Source organism: Cervus elaphus, chromosome 1 (assembly GCF_910594005.1).
Source record: "Cervus elaphus chromosome 1, mCerEla1.1, whole genome shotgun sequence".
Classification (NCBI taxonomy): Eukaryota; Metazoa; Chordata; class Mammalia; order Artiodactyla; family Cervidae; genus Cervus; species Cervus elaphus.
The window spans coordinates 69,182,404-69,200,601 of record NC_057815.1 but is presented as its reverse complement, the minus strand read 5'-3'; the positions used below and the strand labels follow the sequence as shown (position 1 = coordinate 69,200,601).

At 35.9% G+C, this 18,198-nt stretch overlaps 1 protein-coding gene across 4 annotated transcripts in view; it reads right to left on the bottom strand.

Moving 5' to 3' along the window:
• Nucleotides 1–18,198, bottom strand: part of UVRAG (UV radiation resistance associated) — a 319,155-nt gene that overhangs the window by 120,023 nt on the left and 180,934 nt on the right. For all 4 annotated transcript variants that reach the window (XM_043907751.1, XM_043907741.1, XM_043907747.1 and 1 more), the window contains 4 exons: nt 16,566–16,650; nt 14,704–14,791; nt 13,776–13,836; nt 4,643–4,808 (listed from right to left, as the gene is read on the bottom strand). In XM_043907751.1, the coding sequence (XP_043763686.1) occupies nt 4,643–4,808; nt 13,776–13,836; nt 14,704–14,791; nt 16,566–16,650 (400 nt within the window). The remainder of the gene's footprint in view (nt 1–4,642; nt 4,809–13,775; nt 13,837–14,703; nt 14,792–16,565; nt 16,651–18,198) is intronic.

Below are 18,198 nucleotides of genomic sequence, written 5' to 3'. Positions count from 1 at the left end.
TCTTTCAGTGATCCAGGCTAACAACCGAGAGGTTGATTTAATCAACTACCATAATTAATAAATGCATTTGTATTTAGAGATATATTTACACATTGATGCTGTTCCAAAAAGGATCTGAGGTGCTTTACTGCCCCAGAGGAAATATTTGACAGTTCATAAAATATAAGACAGCATCAACTGTGAACTGAATTATTAACTTATGTACCACTAAGAAAAGATAAAACATCATTTTTTATTTTTTTATATGATAACACACCATATCTATCATGCCATTAACTGGAAGATATATCTCATTTTTAGCAATATTAGTAAGATGTCAAAAGTACTTACATTAGAATCAATAAAATACATTTTTTGTTTCAGTAAAATGGGGAAGACAGAGGTAGAATATAAAATTCATTCACTAAAAAGCAATTCCTGTGGTTCTCCTGGCTGCCAAAGGAAAAAAAAAAGAGCAATGTAATCATCTAAATCTAACTAGCCTTCCCAGACTGCTTAGGAAAATCAATCAGTCAATAAACAAATCATCACTACTACTCACACTAGAGCATACACTACATGGAGTGCCCACATGTTGAGCTGCTCCTTCACAAATTAAAGTGCACAGCTGATCTAGAGAAAGAGTATTTATCATTTTGAGTAACCCTCCTTCAAGCTCCCAAAGTGATTTCCTACATAACTATTATTTTAAGGCAGATAATCATGAGCAAATTTGATAAAAATATGAAGAGATACTTAATTTTATTAATATGGAGCCAAGAGAAAGTTGAGAGGGGTGGGCATTCTCCACAAAACTACAAGGTTATCTTTGTGAAAGATATATCTGGTTATGGTATTCTCTCCTCTTAAAATCACCTAGGGGATCCCTTCATCCCTGATAAGTAGTACTTTTCATCATTACATGAACAAATGAAATGATATCAGCAAAAATGGTAGAGTAAGTAGATCAAAGAACTGGTCCCTCCAGAGAAACACTGGAAAAAAGAAAAATCAAGCAAAAACTGTCCATCAAAGGTTCACAACTGGCTGAACAATCAATCAAGAAAAAGGAAACTCAGAATCAGAAGGAACACTTTGCAGTATTTTTACTTATCCTGTCCCTCACCTCCTCTCCAGCTCAGCAGTAGTCCTACAGACAGCAGACTGCAAGTGTGAGGCCCTGACTCCTGGTTCTTAAGGGAGCAGAGCAGATCTTATATTTTTTTACCAGCACAGTAAAAAATTTGTGTTGGTTTGTCCTAACTTGTCTGGGGGAAACCTGAAGGACGAATGCAAGGCACTTGCCTTTGTTTTGCCTAGTCAGAACTCACTCAGAGAGTAAAAACAGGACAATGTTCAAGAAATAAGGCAAACAAACAAACCTAACTGCTTCCTTAGGCAAAAGATTAAGGTTGAGAGACACAACAGACTGTGTAGGCTGGGAGGAGCAGCTGGGGAGAACTTTCAGAAACTAGTGTATTCTAAAGTATACCCACACACTGTGGAATCAGAAGTTATGGTGGGAATGTAAGTGGGCGCAGTCACCGGGCAAAACAGTATGGAGATTCTTCAGAAAACTAAAACAGAATTGCCGTATGATTCAGCAATCCCTCTCCTGAATATATATCCAGAGAAAAACATTGGCTTGAAAAGATACACACACCACAATGTTCATCACATCATTGCTTACCATAGACAAGACATAGATGCAACCTAAATATCCACTGACAGATAAATGGATAAAGAAAATATAGTACATATATATAATGGACTATTACTCAGCCATAGAAAAGAATAAAATAATGCCATTTGCAGCAACATGGATGGACATGAAGATTACTATACTAAGTGAAGTTAGTCAGACAAAGACAAGTATCATATGATATAGCTTATATGAAGAATCTTAAAGAATGATACAATGAACTTATTTACAAAACAGAAACAGACTCACAGAGAGCAGACTTATGGTTACCAGGGATGAAGGGTCAGGGGAGGGATAGATTAGGAGTTTGAGAATGACATGTATACACTGCTGTATTTAAAACAGATAACCAACAAGGACCTCCCGTGTAACACAGTGAACTCTGTTCAGTATTCTGTAATGACCTAAATGGCAAAAGAATAAGAAAAAGAACAGATACATGTGTATGTTGAACTGATTCACTCTGCTGTGCACAGGAAACTAACACACTATTGCTAATCACACTCCAATACGAAATAAAAGTTAAATAATCAAATAAAAATTTTAAAAACAAAAAGGATGCTGTATACATGCTCAGAACAGAATGCATGCTCAGAAAAGACCTGAGAAGACCCTAGGCTTTCACCTCTGGCTAACTGCTAGGTTTACTGTAAGAAGTGAACGCTAAGGCCTTCTGGTTGAAATGAAAGGACACTACACAGTTACTGAAACTGAACAAAGAGATAAAGGTCTCCAGTGAAGATACCTACACAGGTAAATTAAAAAGACAGTAGTGTGGGCACACAATGTATCAAGAGGTCATCAGTGACAATAAGAACCTAAAGGTGGGGAGACAGAGGTATAGAGGAGCAGAGTTTTTACATACTAATGAAGCTAAGTGGTTATTATTTCAAAGTAGACTGTTACAGAATGTTAACTGTAATCCCAGAGTCACAATAAGAAAATATCTTAAATACACTGAAAAAGAAATGAGACGGGAATCAAAATGGTACACTACAAAAAATCAATTAAGAAAAAAAAAGGCAATAATGGAGGAAAATGAGGCTCAAAAAAAGGTATAAGAAATATGGGGGGGAATGGCAGAAGGAAATCCTTTCATACCACAAATTATGTTAAATAGAAGTAAGTGAAACTCTCCAATCAAATGGCAAAGATCCACAGAAAGGAGTTAAAATTAAATGATCCACTATATACTGCCTACAAGAGACTCATTTTAGATCCAAAAACACAAATAGGTTCAAAGTGAAAAGATGGGAAAGAGTCCCAAATACAGTAACCAAAAGAGAGCTGAGAGGTCATGCTAATATCAGGCAAAATAGTTTTTAGGTCAAACTTGTTTCAAGAGGCAAAAAAGTTCATTATATAATGATAAAAGGGTCAGTTCATCAAGAAATAGTATCTCAAAATATATGCACCAAATGACAGAGCCCCCAAATAAAAGAATCAAACATTGACAGAATTGAAGGAGAAACAGTCCTATAATAATAGTTGGAGAGTTTAACACTCCATTTTCAATAATGGACAGCATATCTAGACAGAACATCAATAAGGACATGTTAAGACTTGACAATACTATAAATGAACTAAACCTAACATATATATAGAACATTGCATCTAACAATAGAAGATATTTTCTTCTCAAATGCATGTGCAACATTCTCTAGGACAGACCATATATTAGGCAACAAAACAAGTCTTAATAAATTTAAACATACTGAACTCATACAAACTATTTCTCCATCACAATGGAATTAAACTAGAGTTCAATAACAGAAGGAAAACTAGAAAATTCACAAATGTGAAAACTAAACTCTTTTAAAACAACCAATGGGTTAACTGAAGAAATCACATGGGGAATTAGAAAATACTTTGAGATGAATGAAAATTAAAATGCAACATGCCACAATTTATTGTGAAAGTAGAAGTTTAAAGATATAAAAACTGACACTAAAAAAGAAAGCTCTCACATCAGTAACCTAACTTTACATCTAAGTAATAGAAAACGAAACCCAAAGCTAGCAGAATGAAGGAAATAATAAAGATTAGAGTGGAGATAAAAGAAAATACAAAAATAATAGAATCAACAAAATAAAAAAAGTGAGTTCTTTGAAAATATCCATCAATTCTTCTTATTCTAGATAAGTTTTTCACATCAATAAGGAAATAAAAAAGACACAAATAGCTAAAATCAGAAATGAAAATAGACATTATTAAAGACCTTACAGAAATGAAAAGGATTAGAAAATAATACTATGAACAACTATCACCAACAAATTACATAACCTAGATGAAATGGTATTGTTCTTGGAAACACACTAATTATCTAAACTGAGTCAAGAATATATAAAAAATATGAACAGACTGATAATTGAATCACTAATGAAAAACCTCCCAACAAAGAAAAGTACAAAATCACATGGCTCCACTGGTAAATTCTAACAAACATTTAAAAGAAGAATTAACAGCAAACCTCAAACTCTTCCAAGGAAGTAGAAGAGAAGGAATACCTCATAATGCTTTCTGTAAGGCCAATACTGCGTGCATGTCACTCAGCTGTGTCCAACTCTCTGCAACCCTGTGGACTACAGCCTGCCAGGCTCCTCTGTCTATGGGATTTTCCAGGCAAGAATACCAGAATGGGTTGCCATTTCCACCTTTAGGGAATCTTCCTGACCCAGGGATTGAACTTGCATCTCCAGCATCTCCTGCACTGGCAGGTGGATTCTTTACTACTGAGCCACCTGGGAAGGCCCGATACTTGCCTCACAAAAGCAAATTAAACTTGAATGGGTCAATTTTGCTATCACTAGCAATTCTGCCTACATTTTATTTAAAAGAAATGGAGCACTACACAAAGGATATACAAAAACTACCACAATCTAGGTCACATTTTATATTTTTAATACACTTGATGCTTCATACTGGCCCAATGTTAAAAGTATATTGTAAAAGGATACTTACTCTCTCTCCTTTTCAGTCAGCTTGTCATTAATATTATCTTTGATTGTTGATCTAGATCCCTTATGAATTACAGGATATCTGAGGGGCACTTGTAGGAAAAAGGAGATCATGGATACCAAATGTGCAGTATAACCAAGGGCAACAGCAATGCTCCCATCATCTTTTGCTGTTAATTCAAAAACAGAGAAACAGAAAACAGCTATTTACTTCATAAATGTAGCTACAAGATCATAATGAACCAATTTCAAGAGATTTTATAAGAAATAATTGATAAAATATTATTCACCTATCTAAATTATATGATTTTACACACATCTAAATATATTAATAAGATTTGAAATTTAATCTACTATATTTAAAACTATTTCCCAATAATTAATGTGGTGAGATTAACATTTGATATATAATCTTAAGAGTTCTTAGTACAGTCAAGTCTTCATTACTTTCTTTCCCAGCATTTTTAATGCCAAAAATAATACTTGAGTCTATTATACAATGTGAAAATTAGTTTCAGAGATTTAAACATTGCATACTATATAAACATCATACATTTTATTCATTAACAACTTTACCAAGCAAAATAGTTGTACTGTTATACTATTGCACAACACTATTAATTCCAAGGTGAAGTGAAATAGTACAGCACATCCTTCTAGGGTACATTCTCAATATTCATAAAGAGAGCATTGTTTAAATAAGTCAGTGATGTTTGAGACAGGACAGAGAAAAAAAGTGTTTTAAATAGTAAAAGGTTAAAAAAAACCCACACTGTTCATATATTAATACATCCTATTGATGCAATTTCGGTGGAAGTAAGTGTTGTAAAAAGAATACATGTATCCTACAGTACATATCTTGTAAGAAGTCACAGATTTTTAACTCAACATCTAGATTTCTGCTACTGCCTATGAAGTGATAACCATTCAATTATTCAGAACTTGGAATAATACAATAATAAGTTTTAAGCTTGCCCCAAGGGAGAAGAAAAAAGTAACTGCTTGGTATATGATATTCTTAAAATACTTGAAAAAGTTCTCTCTTTGTCTCTCTCTCTCTCTCTCTCTCTCTCTCACACACACACACACACACACACACAGATTTAACACATATCTGGAATACTTCTGGCTAGAGAAAGGCTAAAATGATTGAGATGACCTTGGCTTGAGTATTTCCTGATTTCTAAGAGTAACTTTAACTTCAGTTGTTAGTAATATTTCCCACATTCTTCTTTTACATTTAAACCTGGTTATCTGAGCACCACCTTCTTACTGTACAGGAAAGCCACTACTGCCATATACCACTGAGTGCATTCTCCACACCTGACTACCAAAACAGATTCTTTGATCATACTGTAAAAATAGGTAACTTTTATTGTACACTTTTTTTTTCCTGCCAGGAATTGACCATGGTGCTCTATTTCTGGCAGTCACTCATTCATCAAAAATTAATAAACTGGGCATGTTTTATATGCTATTTCATTCAATTTACAGATGAATAAATAAGGTTCAAGAAGTTAAGGAACCTGTTCAAACTAATACAGCGAGTATAGCAGTTGACCTGACACCAAGGCCTTTGTCTTTAAGCGCTCTACCATACTGCTGCAGAACGTTACTGTGGAATACATAACAATTTAACTTGGGAGTCTAGAAGCATATGACACATGTTTATTATTTTAGTTTCTTAATTCTTTTCTATTAAGAGCAAAAAACACATGAAAAGTCTGTGAATCTTTGGTGACATGTTCTCTCAAATCAAACTGATGGAAAAAAAAAATCAAACAGCATTCCTTTCAACTGACTATTGGGCATGCCTTAACTGACTAGGACTAACTATTTTTAGAGACCATGTGCTCCTGGCTCAGTCCCACTCAGGTACCTTGAGTACTACAATACTTTACTTCTGTTGAAATATGCGTTATCAGACTACCTTAGAGACTAAAATTATATTACACTGTAAATTCATCACAATATAATTTAATCATCATATAATATCAGAGCTGGGAGAAGCTTAGAAATCACTGAATCTGATGCTACTAATTTAGAAATGAGAAAAATAAGATTCAAGTGGTATAAGTGAGTTAGTCAAAGCCAAGTTAAGTAAAAACTATGAATGCAGGAGTAAGAGAATTGTATCTACACCCCAGCCCCTTCAAGTATCTATCCCTGGAATCACAGCTGGGACAATGAGTTCCATGAAAGAGGCTGCTGAATCCCACCTCCTGTTTTCTTTAAGAATAGGGCTTATTAAATTTAAAATATTCCTATTAGTACAAGGACTTGGTCTTTAAGAATCCTCTTTGAAGGGAGAAGAAAAGAAGAAAAAGAAAACTTTCAGTAAGTAATGAAGAATAAAACTACATTAAGTTTGGACTTTCCTTTGTGTACTTTGGGATTCCCAGGAGGCATAGTGGTAAAGAATTTGTCTAGCAAGCAGGAGACGTGGGACTCGATCCCTGCTTCAGGATCGAGTCCCTAAATGGAAAATGGCAACCTGCTCCAGTATTCTTGTCTGGAAAATTCCACGGAAAGAGGAGCCTGGTGGGCTAGAGTTCATGGGGTTGCAGAGTCGAACACGCTGAGTGACTGAGCACCCACACACATATGTGCTTTACACTAAGGTTTTCCTTTTCCATGTGACCTACAGAAAAGGATTTGCAAACTTCCAAAGATCAGAGGGCCTCTTAGCCTGCCAAACAGGTCAAATGCAAACTATGAATGTTTAAAAAATCTATCCAATATTAAACACTCAAGCATCTCCATTTTTCCATATTACTAAAAGGGTAATACTAAAGTATTACAATTGTCTATTTCAAGGACTACATCTACATATCTAGTAAAAGAACAGAAATTGGTCTTCTAACATTACCTCCTTTCAATAAAACAATTTTGCTTAAATTAAACATAAAAGGGCATCTCTAAGAGAATCCTGTATACATACAGCAAAAACCAAAAAGAAATAGCAAAAACTGCAAACTGGGTAATACTGGAAATCAGCTTTGATTCTGGTTATTCACACTACCATTATTTCCACCACAAGACTCCCACCACTCACCCATTAAAAACCCTAGGTTGCTTCCCATTTCAGGCCACAGTGCTCAGTCACAGCCTCACAGTTAAACACCATGGTGTTGGATTTCCAATTATTGAAGCTTTATATTAAAAAGCATTTTAAAAGGACCACGGGTGAGGCATTACAGGGCCCACGGGTACTCCAATACCCTCAAAAGGAAAACCACCTCCTGGTAGGGAAGTCACTTTCATCACCCCAAGGCCACTGAACCTCCAGTGGGAAAATGTGAGCTCATGTGGTTAATTATGGCTATTGCTGCCACGAAACCTCAGATGTCACATTCTGTTGCCAATCACTTTAGGTAAAAAAACTGAAACGTTTAAGGTTTCCAGCATTCCAAGATCTAAAAGACTTTTTACCTGCCAAAGCCAAAACCTGGCTCTCTGGGGTGTGCTTTTCCAGGAACCATTAATGACGTCCCTAACACCTGATGCAGAGCAGAGGCTTGTGTTCCTTATGCTGCTCTGTGGGTTAAAGAGGTCACAGATGACAGGCTTGTTGGTGAAAAGAAGCTAGAGGGGGAATGGGAGGGTTCAGGGAAGAACAGGAATAAGCTGTTAAGACTCAGGTAAAGGAAAAAAGCCCTGATTAAAATGTTTTAAGGGGCTCACAAACAAAACAAAATTCTGCAGTTCCCTCACAATAAATATTTCCTATTTGTTTTTTAAAATGTAGGTAGCTACATTTACTTGGGGCTGTAGTAATTTTTGTGATAATAAATCTTTTATATATTTTTTCTTTTTTTTTAAGCTGAAAAGAGTTAGACATGCATTTATTTTGGTTAATTAATAATGCAGATCTGATTCACATTACATTACAGATCTTCCTCAGTTTACAATGGGTTTACATCCCAATAAACTCATTGCATGTTGAAAACCTTGTAGGCTGAACATTTTAAATGTTTTAAAATGGATTTAAAATATCTAACCTAGTCTTGCCTAGTCTATTTTAAGTATGCTCACAACAATTACATTAGCCTCTTTTATGTAACTTTTATGACAATAGATTCCACAAACTCACAATGGCCATGACAACATTATAAATTAATTCAAATGTCTCTTTGACTTAACATGTTGGACAAACTGTTAATATTCAAATGCATCCAAGTACAATAAGTGAACTAAAAGCTCTTACCATCCTGCCTTCCCAATCACTGAGGCAGTTGATTTGGTAAGGAATCAAGCACCCACTGATCCAGACAGGACCAAATATTTAAGACTCTAATCATTGCCACAGCATCTATGGAACCATTCCACGTTCTCAATGAGACAGTGTTTGACATATGGACTCTCCTTTCCAAGAAATCATGCCTGCATAAAGGGATACAGACACAGAAGGAAATCTGGGTCTCATTAGCACAAAAGGCTCTTGTGTTATAGATTACTTAAAACACACACAGTTTTTCCTTTTTTTGGATGAGAAATGTCCCAGTCAATGGAACTCAAGTGAAAACCCTTCACGGGACAACTTTCCCCACTTGTGTCCAGGTCTCTCTGCCATATTCTAACAGAAACTTACCCAGTTAGAAAGAAGAACACAACAAATGTTGGGCCACTATACAGGAGTTTCCCAAACAGTATCAGGCCATGCAATGTAAAGTCTATCCCAGTGAAGTTTCATGAATATAACAGAAAACCAGTTTAGATTTCCGTCACTAGAGTCTTACTAAGCATGCAGCTGCTACAGAACACTAAAAACTTGTTAGATGTCTGGAAGAGGTTATTATTCAAAACGAGGAGGAAAGCTGCATCATGACAGGAGTAATACGGGCTTAAAATCAGGCCAACCAGGGAGGACTCTAGTTCTGCCACTGGCTAGTATGAGTCTTCGGAAAAATTAACTCATCTCGCTGAGCCTCAATTTTCTTGTCTTTAGAAAAAAACAACAAAAAAAAGCTGAGTATAATTCTTTCCCTCACAGCAGGAACTGATTCTCACAGTGGTGGGAATTAAGTAAACAAGACAGCATCATGTATGATGTTCCATTTTACATATTTCTACTCACTGAATCTAAAATTTCCCATCCTTCTTTCAACAAGGTAATACTATTTTAATCTTTAAAAATACCTCAGGTATCATCTTCTCTATAAGACTTTCCTGATTCCCTCCTGGTAGATCTGATTATTCCTACTTCTTTAAGTCCTACATACCTTGCATAAACTTCTAAGTGCCTGACACAGAGTACAAATTCAAGAGATATTTACTGACTGGCTTGATTACAAGTTAACCTCAAGTGGACTGAAGTTTCACTGAGGTAGGATCAATGCCTTGGTCACCTTTGCATACCCCCAGCACCTGGCACCATAAATGACACACACAAGGCAATCAGTAAATTCAAAAGTACATGGAAGTAATTTGCAGAATGCGAACATAAGATTTTAAAGTCCAATACTACCATATGTGCTTCTTAAAACGAATTCCTACAAGTTATGGTAAGTAAATAGGGCCTTAGAGTAGAATCAAACATTTATTTCATTTCATTTTTAGCAGTAAAAACTGCACTAAAACTAAAAGATACACTAATTTTTTTAGGGGAAGAAGTAATGTATTCAGCTTGGATGTACAGACAGGGAACAAAAACTGGGAAAAACTAGGAAATAAATCAACTCCAGAATACAAAAATAGAATCAAGAAACATCCCAGAATGAACTGAGGTGATACTCTAATACCGGTAGTATCCCTGCTTCTCTTGTTGCCACCTCTCAAATCTTTCTATATTAAGCAGCCAGACTGACTTTTAAAAACCGTCAATTCATACCATCCCCCTTCTTGAAGCCCTTCAGGGTTTCCCACTCCACCAAGAATAAAATAGAAACTCCTTTCAGTGGCCTCAAGACCCTGGCTGACTCTCCTACATCTACTGATGGAATTCTTCTCTTTTCTCACCCTGCCCCAACCACACAGGTTTGCTCTGGTCTGTCCTTCCTTCCTCTCTCTGGCAACTAATTCCATTTATTGAGTGCCTTCTACAGGAAAAGCTCTTTCAAATGCTATCTCATTCAATCATCACAACTGAAGATGTAAATATTATCTCACTTTACAGGTGAAGAAATTCAGTTCAGTTCAGTTGCTCAGTCGTGTCCGACTCTTTGCAACCCCATGAACTGCAGCACGCCAGGCCTCCCTGTCCATCACCAACTACTGGAGCCTACCCAAACTCATGTCCATTGAGTTGGTGATGCCATCCAGTCATCTCATTGTCTGTCGTCCCCTTCTCCTCCTGTCCTCAATCTTTCCCAGCATCAGGGTCTTTTCCAGTGAGTCAGCTCGTCACATCAGGTGGCCAAAGTATAGGAGTTTCAGCTTCAGCATCAGTCCTTCCAATGAACAGTCAGGACTGATTTCCTTTAGGATGGACTGGTTGGATCTCCTTGCAGTCCAAGGGACTCTCAAGAGTCTTCTCCACCACCACAGTTCAAAAGCATCAATTCTTTGGTGCTCAGCTTTCTTTAGAGTCCAACTCTCACATCCATACATGACTTAAGCTCTGAGAAATTACATGATTTTCCCAGAATACACGTATCTTCTCCCATGCCCCTCGCCCTGAATTTTTTCAGATATATCAAGCTGATTCCTCAGAATCCTCAATCATGACTCCCCCCTCTTCTAGGAATTCTTCTCCCCCAGCTGTAGTGGGTGAACTGAAAGTCAATCCGTCGTGTATAACTCTTTGAAACCCCATGTACTATACAGTCCATGGAATTCTCCAGGCCCCAGTACTGGAGTGGGTAGCCATTCCCTTCTCCAGGGCATCTTCCCAATGCAGGGATCAAACCCAAGTCACCTGCATGGCAGGCAGATTCTTTACCAGCTGAGCCACCAGGGAAGACTGGTTCCTTTCAGCCTTCAGATTTTCTGTTAAACGTTTCTCCTCAGAGAGGTCTTCTCTGATTAATTTATCTACAGTAGGTTTCCCTATTCTCCAAGATAGCATACTCTTTTATTAAATACTTGTTAAATACTTCTTTTCTTATTTATTACCTTTATTTTTTATCTCCTTTAAGAGGTTGCATGCTCGATGAAAGAAGAGAATATATTTGCCTTTTCCATTATCATATCCTCAAAGTGGCACATGCCTGGCATTTAGGTGCTCAGTTGATTATTTTTTTCAATGAAAGAATATTCTGTATTCCTACAATCTGGCCAAGGGCTTAAGGTATTTATTAGGTTTAATAAATAAATGAATGAAAGAAAGAATGGGGAAAAAGATGTGTCATGAACTTCAAGACACCATTACCTAAAATTAACACCAAAGCAAATGTGTATGACTTACAGAGATGAGTGGGAACACTGTACAATGGGAAACCAGACAAATCCCAGCAAGATCATTACCTAGTTCTGTGGTCTTGAGCAAGTCACTAAATAGCTCATTCACACATTATAAAGTGAGATTATACCACCTTTCTTATTGGGTTATTTTGTTTTTGGGAGGATTAAAGATAAGGCAAAATGTCTTGCTCTTAAATAAAATCTTAACAATCATGTAAAGTAGGTAGTACATGAACTAATGTGTTCATACTATCAACTAGAAAATCAACTCAAAGCTTAGATGACTTGGTCCAAAATACATGGTTTCTAGAAAGGGAACCAGGATTCAAATACAGGTCTTCCCATTCCTGTTTTAATCACTTAAAAAAGAAACATTTTTCTTAATTGCAGTATAGTTAAATAGTAGCTCAGTTGGTAAAGAATCTGCTGCAGTGCAGGAGACTTGGACTGGATCCCTGGGTCGGAAAGATCCCCTGGAGAAGGAAATGGCAAACCACTCCAGTATTCCTGCCTGAAAAATCCCATGCACAGAGGAGCCTGGTGGGTTACAGTCCGTGGGGTTGCAAAAGTCGGACACAATTTAGCAGCTAAACCACCACAACAGTTGAATTTACAACACTGTATTAATTTCTGCTGTACACCAAAGTGACTCAGTTATATATATATATATATATAACTATACACACATACGCACACACACATTCTTTTTTGTATTCTTTTCCATTATGGCTTATCAAAGGATATTGAATATGTATACAGTAGGACCTTGTTGTTTCTATATATATCAGTTTGTATATACTAATCCCAAACTCCCACTCCTACCTTCTACCATCCCTTTCCCTCTTGGCAACCACTAGTCTATTCTCTATGTCCCTGATTCTATTTTTGTTTCTTAGCTAGGTTCATTTATGACACGTTTTACATTATGTTCCAACTACTTGCTGTAAAGGACAAAGAAGGTAATATACTAAAGCAGTCTTAAATGTTAAAGGATCACAAATAACATATTCTTTACAGGGAAATGGAAGCAAGCCCCAATAAGAACTAGTAATGCTCTATTCTGGAATAACTTATTCCCAAATAGATTAATGCGCTAGCTTTGGGCATAATCTATAGAACTACTTAGTAGTCCTCAAAGCATTGTTTACATTAGGAGAAATGAACCCACTCTGCTAACAATAAAAGTAATCTTTCTACCCAAATGTCAAATAAGTTCTTTTCTCTGGCATACTGGTAAAGAGATTAGGAAAAATATTTTAAAATATAGCTATTACTGTGAATGTTATTTGTTAACATCTTTAATGTAAATTTCTTTTAATTAAAGAGGACAGAAATGACAGTATAACAAGTTTAACCTATGGGAGTGGGAATGTCACAAAATTTAATTTTCAAATACATTTTATGTTAGCAGAAATATAACTTTATAAACAGAGCAGACTAAGGTTTACTGCTTTGCTCCCAATGCAATTTTTTCATGAAAAATAAAACCAAAAGGACAGGAATATTATTACTATTCTTGAGAACCCTACTGTCTGATTTTATTAAACCCCATTAAAAAAAATTTAAACTATCAAATGGAAAGCTCAACAATTTTCCCCCCATGATGAGACCAAATATCCTCTTAAGTCTTCCATCAGGGAATCTGATTCTATATACTTACAACTGGGAAGGGACAGAAGATTCCAAAACCTTTCTGGAAGAAGGGACAGGCAACCAACATTTCAAGATATCTCTTTTTCCCTGCAACACACCCGTATTTTATACCAAATCTTTAGAAGTAAAAAGAAATAAAATACCTTGGAAGTCCTCAGAATTGGGCAACTTGACACCACATACAAAGTAATCTCTATGCTCATTCTGCAAATATAATCAAAGAATGAAATTAATTTTATGTATAAACAAAGAAGCTCTAAATCTAAAAAATTTAGGTGTTAATTCAAAGACAATACCGTCATAGATATTTTAAAATATTACCCTAATTGTTGAAGCTGAATACATGATGATTTATTATACTATTATCTGTATCTTGATATATACTCTAAATTTTCTATATAATACAGACATTTAAAAACATATCTAACAAAAAGTCATGTAAAATTTTAACCATAAAGCTAACTATTCTTTGACCAATTCAAAGCTATAAATGAGAATTTTTAAGTAGAATTAACAAAAGTCTCTGAGCAACCTAAAATCCTATTAGCTTTCCTCTCAGAAAATTAGTCTTTTAAGTCCCTTTTCATTAGAAAGAAAACAAAACCACCAAATTTAGCAGATCTAATTCTCTAAAAAAGAATCCTAATAATTTACATTTGTACTTACTCTAAGAAACCAAATTCAGAAACTTAACATCTTGACAGCTACCACAGGAATATCTTAAGTAATACTAATAAATATAAATTAATTAGTAGTTGTATATTTAAAGCAATGTGTATGTATCTGCATGCATGTCTCAGATAAGGTAGAAGTTGATAATGTGGTTGAGTGAAAAAGTCCTAAAGAAACCAGAAATAATTTGGCATTCATTTAGGTGAAGATGAGTTCACTCTACCACTAAATTGACAGAAAAAAATATGTAAATGAGTGAAACCTAATGCCAACTAATTCTAAATCTACTTTTAAAATAAATATTAGCCAAGACTAGAGCAATGGTGTTTTCTTTGAGAGGAAATTTCAAATAGAAATCTCTTAAAAAAAATTTTTTTCCCCAGAAAATCTGAAACTTACCAAATCAATAGGGTAAATGTAGGAAAGCTCAGATAGTAACTGCCTGCAACGAATTGTCAACTGAGCATTAGTCTTCAGAAACAGTTCTCTAATGAGGAAAGAAAAAAGCACATTTGTTAAAAAACAAAAAATAAACAGGTTTGCTTGCTTTGTAGGTTATTTCCAACTAACTGACACAGAGAAAAATTAAATGATCCGCACTGGGCCACAGAAATTCAGAAGCAGAAGCAAGAATAATAACTAACATGAGTCCTGACCTATCTCTATATACCATTAATCACCCTAACTACATAAGGAGGCCTATTGTATATATCTAGCACCATGAAAAGAGATGTAAAACATACAAATAATCATTGACTGGACACCTACTACTATACGCCAGGAGCTTTACAAATGGCTTTAGTTATCATATCAATGACAACTTATTTGGTTGATATTACTATACCTATTTTACAAACAAAAAAACAAGATTTAGAGAGGCTCAATAAAGTGACCAAAATCTCATTTAAATTGAGGCCAATTTGCAGGAAATACCCATATGGTATTTCCTCAAAACAGCATTCTACTTTCATTTACAATTACAGATGTTATAACTATCTCAAAAAATAACCTGCTGTCATATTACAAAAGTAATAGAATAAAAAGGACAAAGCCAAAAGGTGTGGCATGAGATGATGCAGCTTTTCCCTTACACTATTTAAGAAACATGACTAACAGCTAAATTACCCATAAAGCATATTACCTGCTCAACTTGTCAACAATTAAAAAGGAGGTAATTTAGGAAGCACAGTAGGTCAGAGTGGAACGTAAAGCAGTACAATGCAAAGAGAGCTGAAGACTTAAAGACATTTAGTTCTGCTTTCCTAGTGAACCAGACAAGAGTAACCTCCACAGCTTTGCCTTCCTATCTGCAAATTGAGAGGATTAGATTAGATGATCTCTAAGATTCTTTCCAGGTTTCTTAATTGCTAAAGTTTCTTAAACAAAAATGCACAATGGGATGACTTTCCAGTAAAAGTGAGTGAAAATGAGGAGAAGATCAGAGGTGGTAACAAGTTAAGCACGTGCTGCAAAAAATAAAGGGAAAAACTATTAGCATTTGCTAAATGAATGTCATGTAGCAACTGAAATTAGCTACAGTTCTATCTCCAGTGCATGTGCAATTGGTTGTGTCTGACTCCTTGTGACCCCATGGACTATAGCCTGCCAGGCTCCCCTGTCCATGGAATTCTCCAGGCAAGAATACTGGAGTGAGTTGCCATTTCCTTCTCCAGGGGATCTTTCTGACCCAGGGATCGAACCCACACCTCCTGCATTGCAGGCAGATTCTTTACCCCTGAGCCACTGGGGACCTTTTCATATTTGACAATGAAGGAAAATAATCACCACTTGTTCTTAAGAAGAGAAAAAAATAATGGTGAAATAGTATTTTAGGAGAAGTCTGCTAGCAACATGGAGAATGAACTGGACAGCTGGACAGACTTATGTTAGAGAATCTGAGAACTGCTGAGGTAAGGCAAGTGAGCTAATAGGAGTAAGACTGAAGAAATTACTAAAGAAAAACTGTAAGATGCACTAAATGTAGAAGACTGGAAGAGGAGGAGATTCAAACATGAAGTCATGGTACTGTAGCCCTGCAATCTAGAACAGTGCTCAGGCTTCCGATTCTGACTATGTACTAGGAGCCCTCATAACTGCCTCTAGCACAGTGCACGACACAATAGGGGCTGAATAAATGAAAGTGGCACTGAGCATATTAACCGGCATTAACACTGGCAGCTTTAAAAAAATACTCCAGTTCTAAATCCTCTCCTCAAAGTAAACTCAGCACTCCTAACAATCATTCTTAGTGTTCCGCTTACCTTTTCGCAGTGCACTCCTTTCTCAACTCATTTAGGGATTCCTTTTGGAGTTGAAGCTTGAGGTGCTCAGCTGAAAATGCACTTCCTAGAGAGAGATGAAAGGAGACAATTCCAGATGTAACACTGCAGACAGGACTGCCCAGCCACAACCAAACAGGCAGAGCCCAGTCCCCTGACTGTGAGAGGAAAATAAAAAGAGTAAAAGGTAAAATGAGGATAGAGGACTTTTGGGGCGATTAACCAGAATAAAATTCTGACTGCTTCCATTTTTATACAGTCTCTAGCAGGAGTCAAAGAGTAAGAGTTCCAGATTCTCTACCTACAGATTTCTGGGTTGCTGATCAAGAAACCCCAGTAAGATGTTCAAAATTCAGACAACTGCACTAAAAAAAGAAAAAACTGGCTATGAACTCTGGGTGTTAAGGATGAGTTACTAAAGGTTAATCAACTGTAACAAATGTACCACTCTAGCAGGGGAAGCTATGCACAGGTAGGGGTTGGGAGTATATGGGGAATCTGTACCTTCTGATCAATTTCGATATGCACCTAAAACTGCTCTAAAAAACAAAGCTTATTTTTTCAAGTGGTTAATTTGTTTTCAACCATGAATAACACAGAACATTGCTGAAAGTATAAAAGTAACAGAGCAGGAAAAATTACCTGCATATTGACTACTTCAATATAGTAGTTCATAAATTAAGTTTTTTTATGATGATTCATTTTATTCATATATATAAATAGCTTTAGTTACTATCATAGTGTGCAGGAAATATATATTCTGATTTTTCCAAATTATGTCTCAAGCTTTTTTACATGTTGACAGATAGTCTGAGTTACCATGTTTAATGGCTTGTAAAATATAACTCAATAGATGTGAATTAAAAGAACAGTCTACATTTTAATAGTTCAATACCTCAATTCCATTACAGGACATTTAATTTCCTCTAAGTATTTGCATGGCAATGATTAATATTTGTGTATATATGCCTAGTCTTTTGTGTTTATAGTAACTTTGGGACCTCCATTTTCATTTATGTGATCATAAAATCCTTTTACATCTTCTTACTCTAAAAAATGATCCCGTCTCAGGCTCTTGATAACCAGGCCTGAAAATTCCAAAGGTCCTATAGCACAGAAAAACATTCTTCGATCCTGACATACTAGGTTCTAGATCTTAAAAAGGAGTTTAGTTCCAAGAACTGTGATTAACAGGAAATGGTAGCCGAAACCCTTCTGTACACCTCCTCTAGGGAGGAACAAGAAGTAGATTAACTGATCAAAATACAGTTTGGACTTGAGCACTAAAATCACCAACCTAAATAATTTTATCAACATATGTCTAAGGACCCTGTTCTTCTCTCTCAACGGTATGTTAATGACCAGTAAGTTATTAACTCTGTTCCCCAGATAGAACTTAATTAAGAAATACTACTTATCTTCCTTAGCCCCAATATAATTCCTCCCCAGATTTCGCTGTCAACAATTTCAGAAGACACTCAGATTGACAACTTCCACCCCTCACCCCATGTACTTTTTCCAGAAAGCACACGAATTCTTCCACTACTATACAAATTTGTAATCTTATTCTTCATCCCAGATAAAAGGCTGCCTCAATTCTAGTGAAATCACAAAT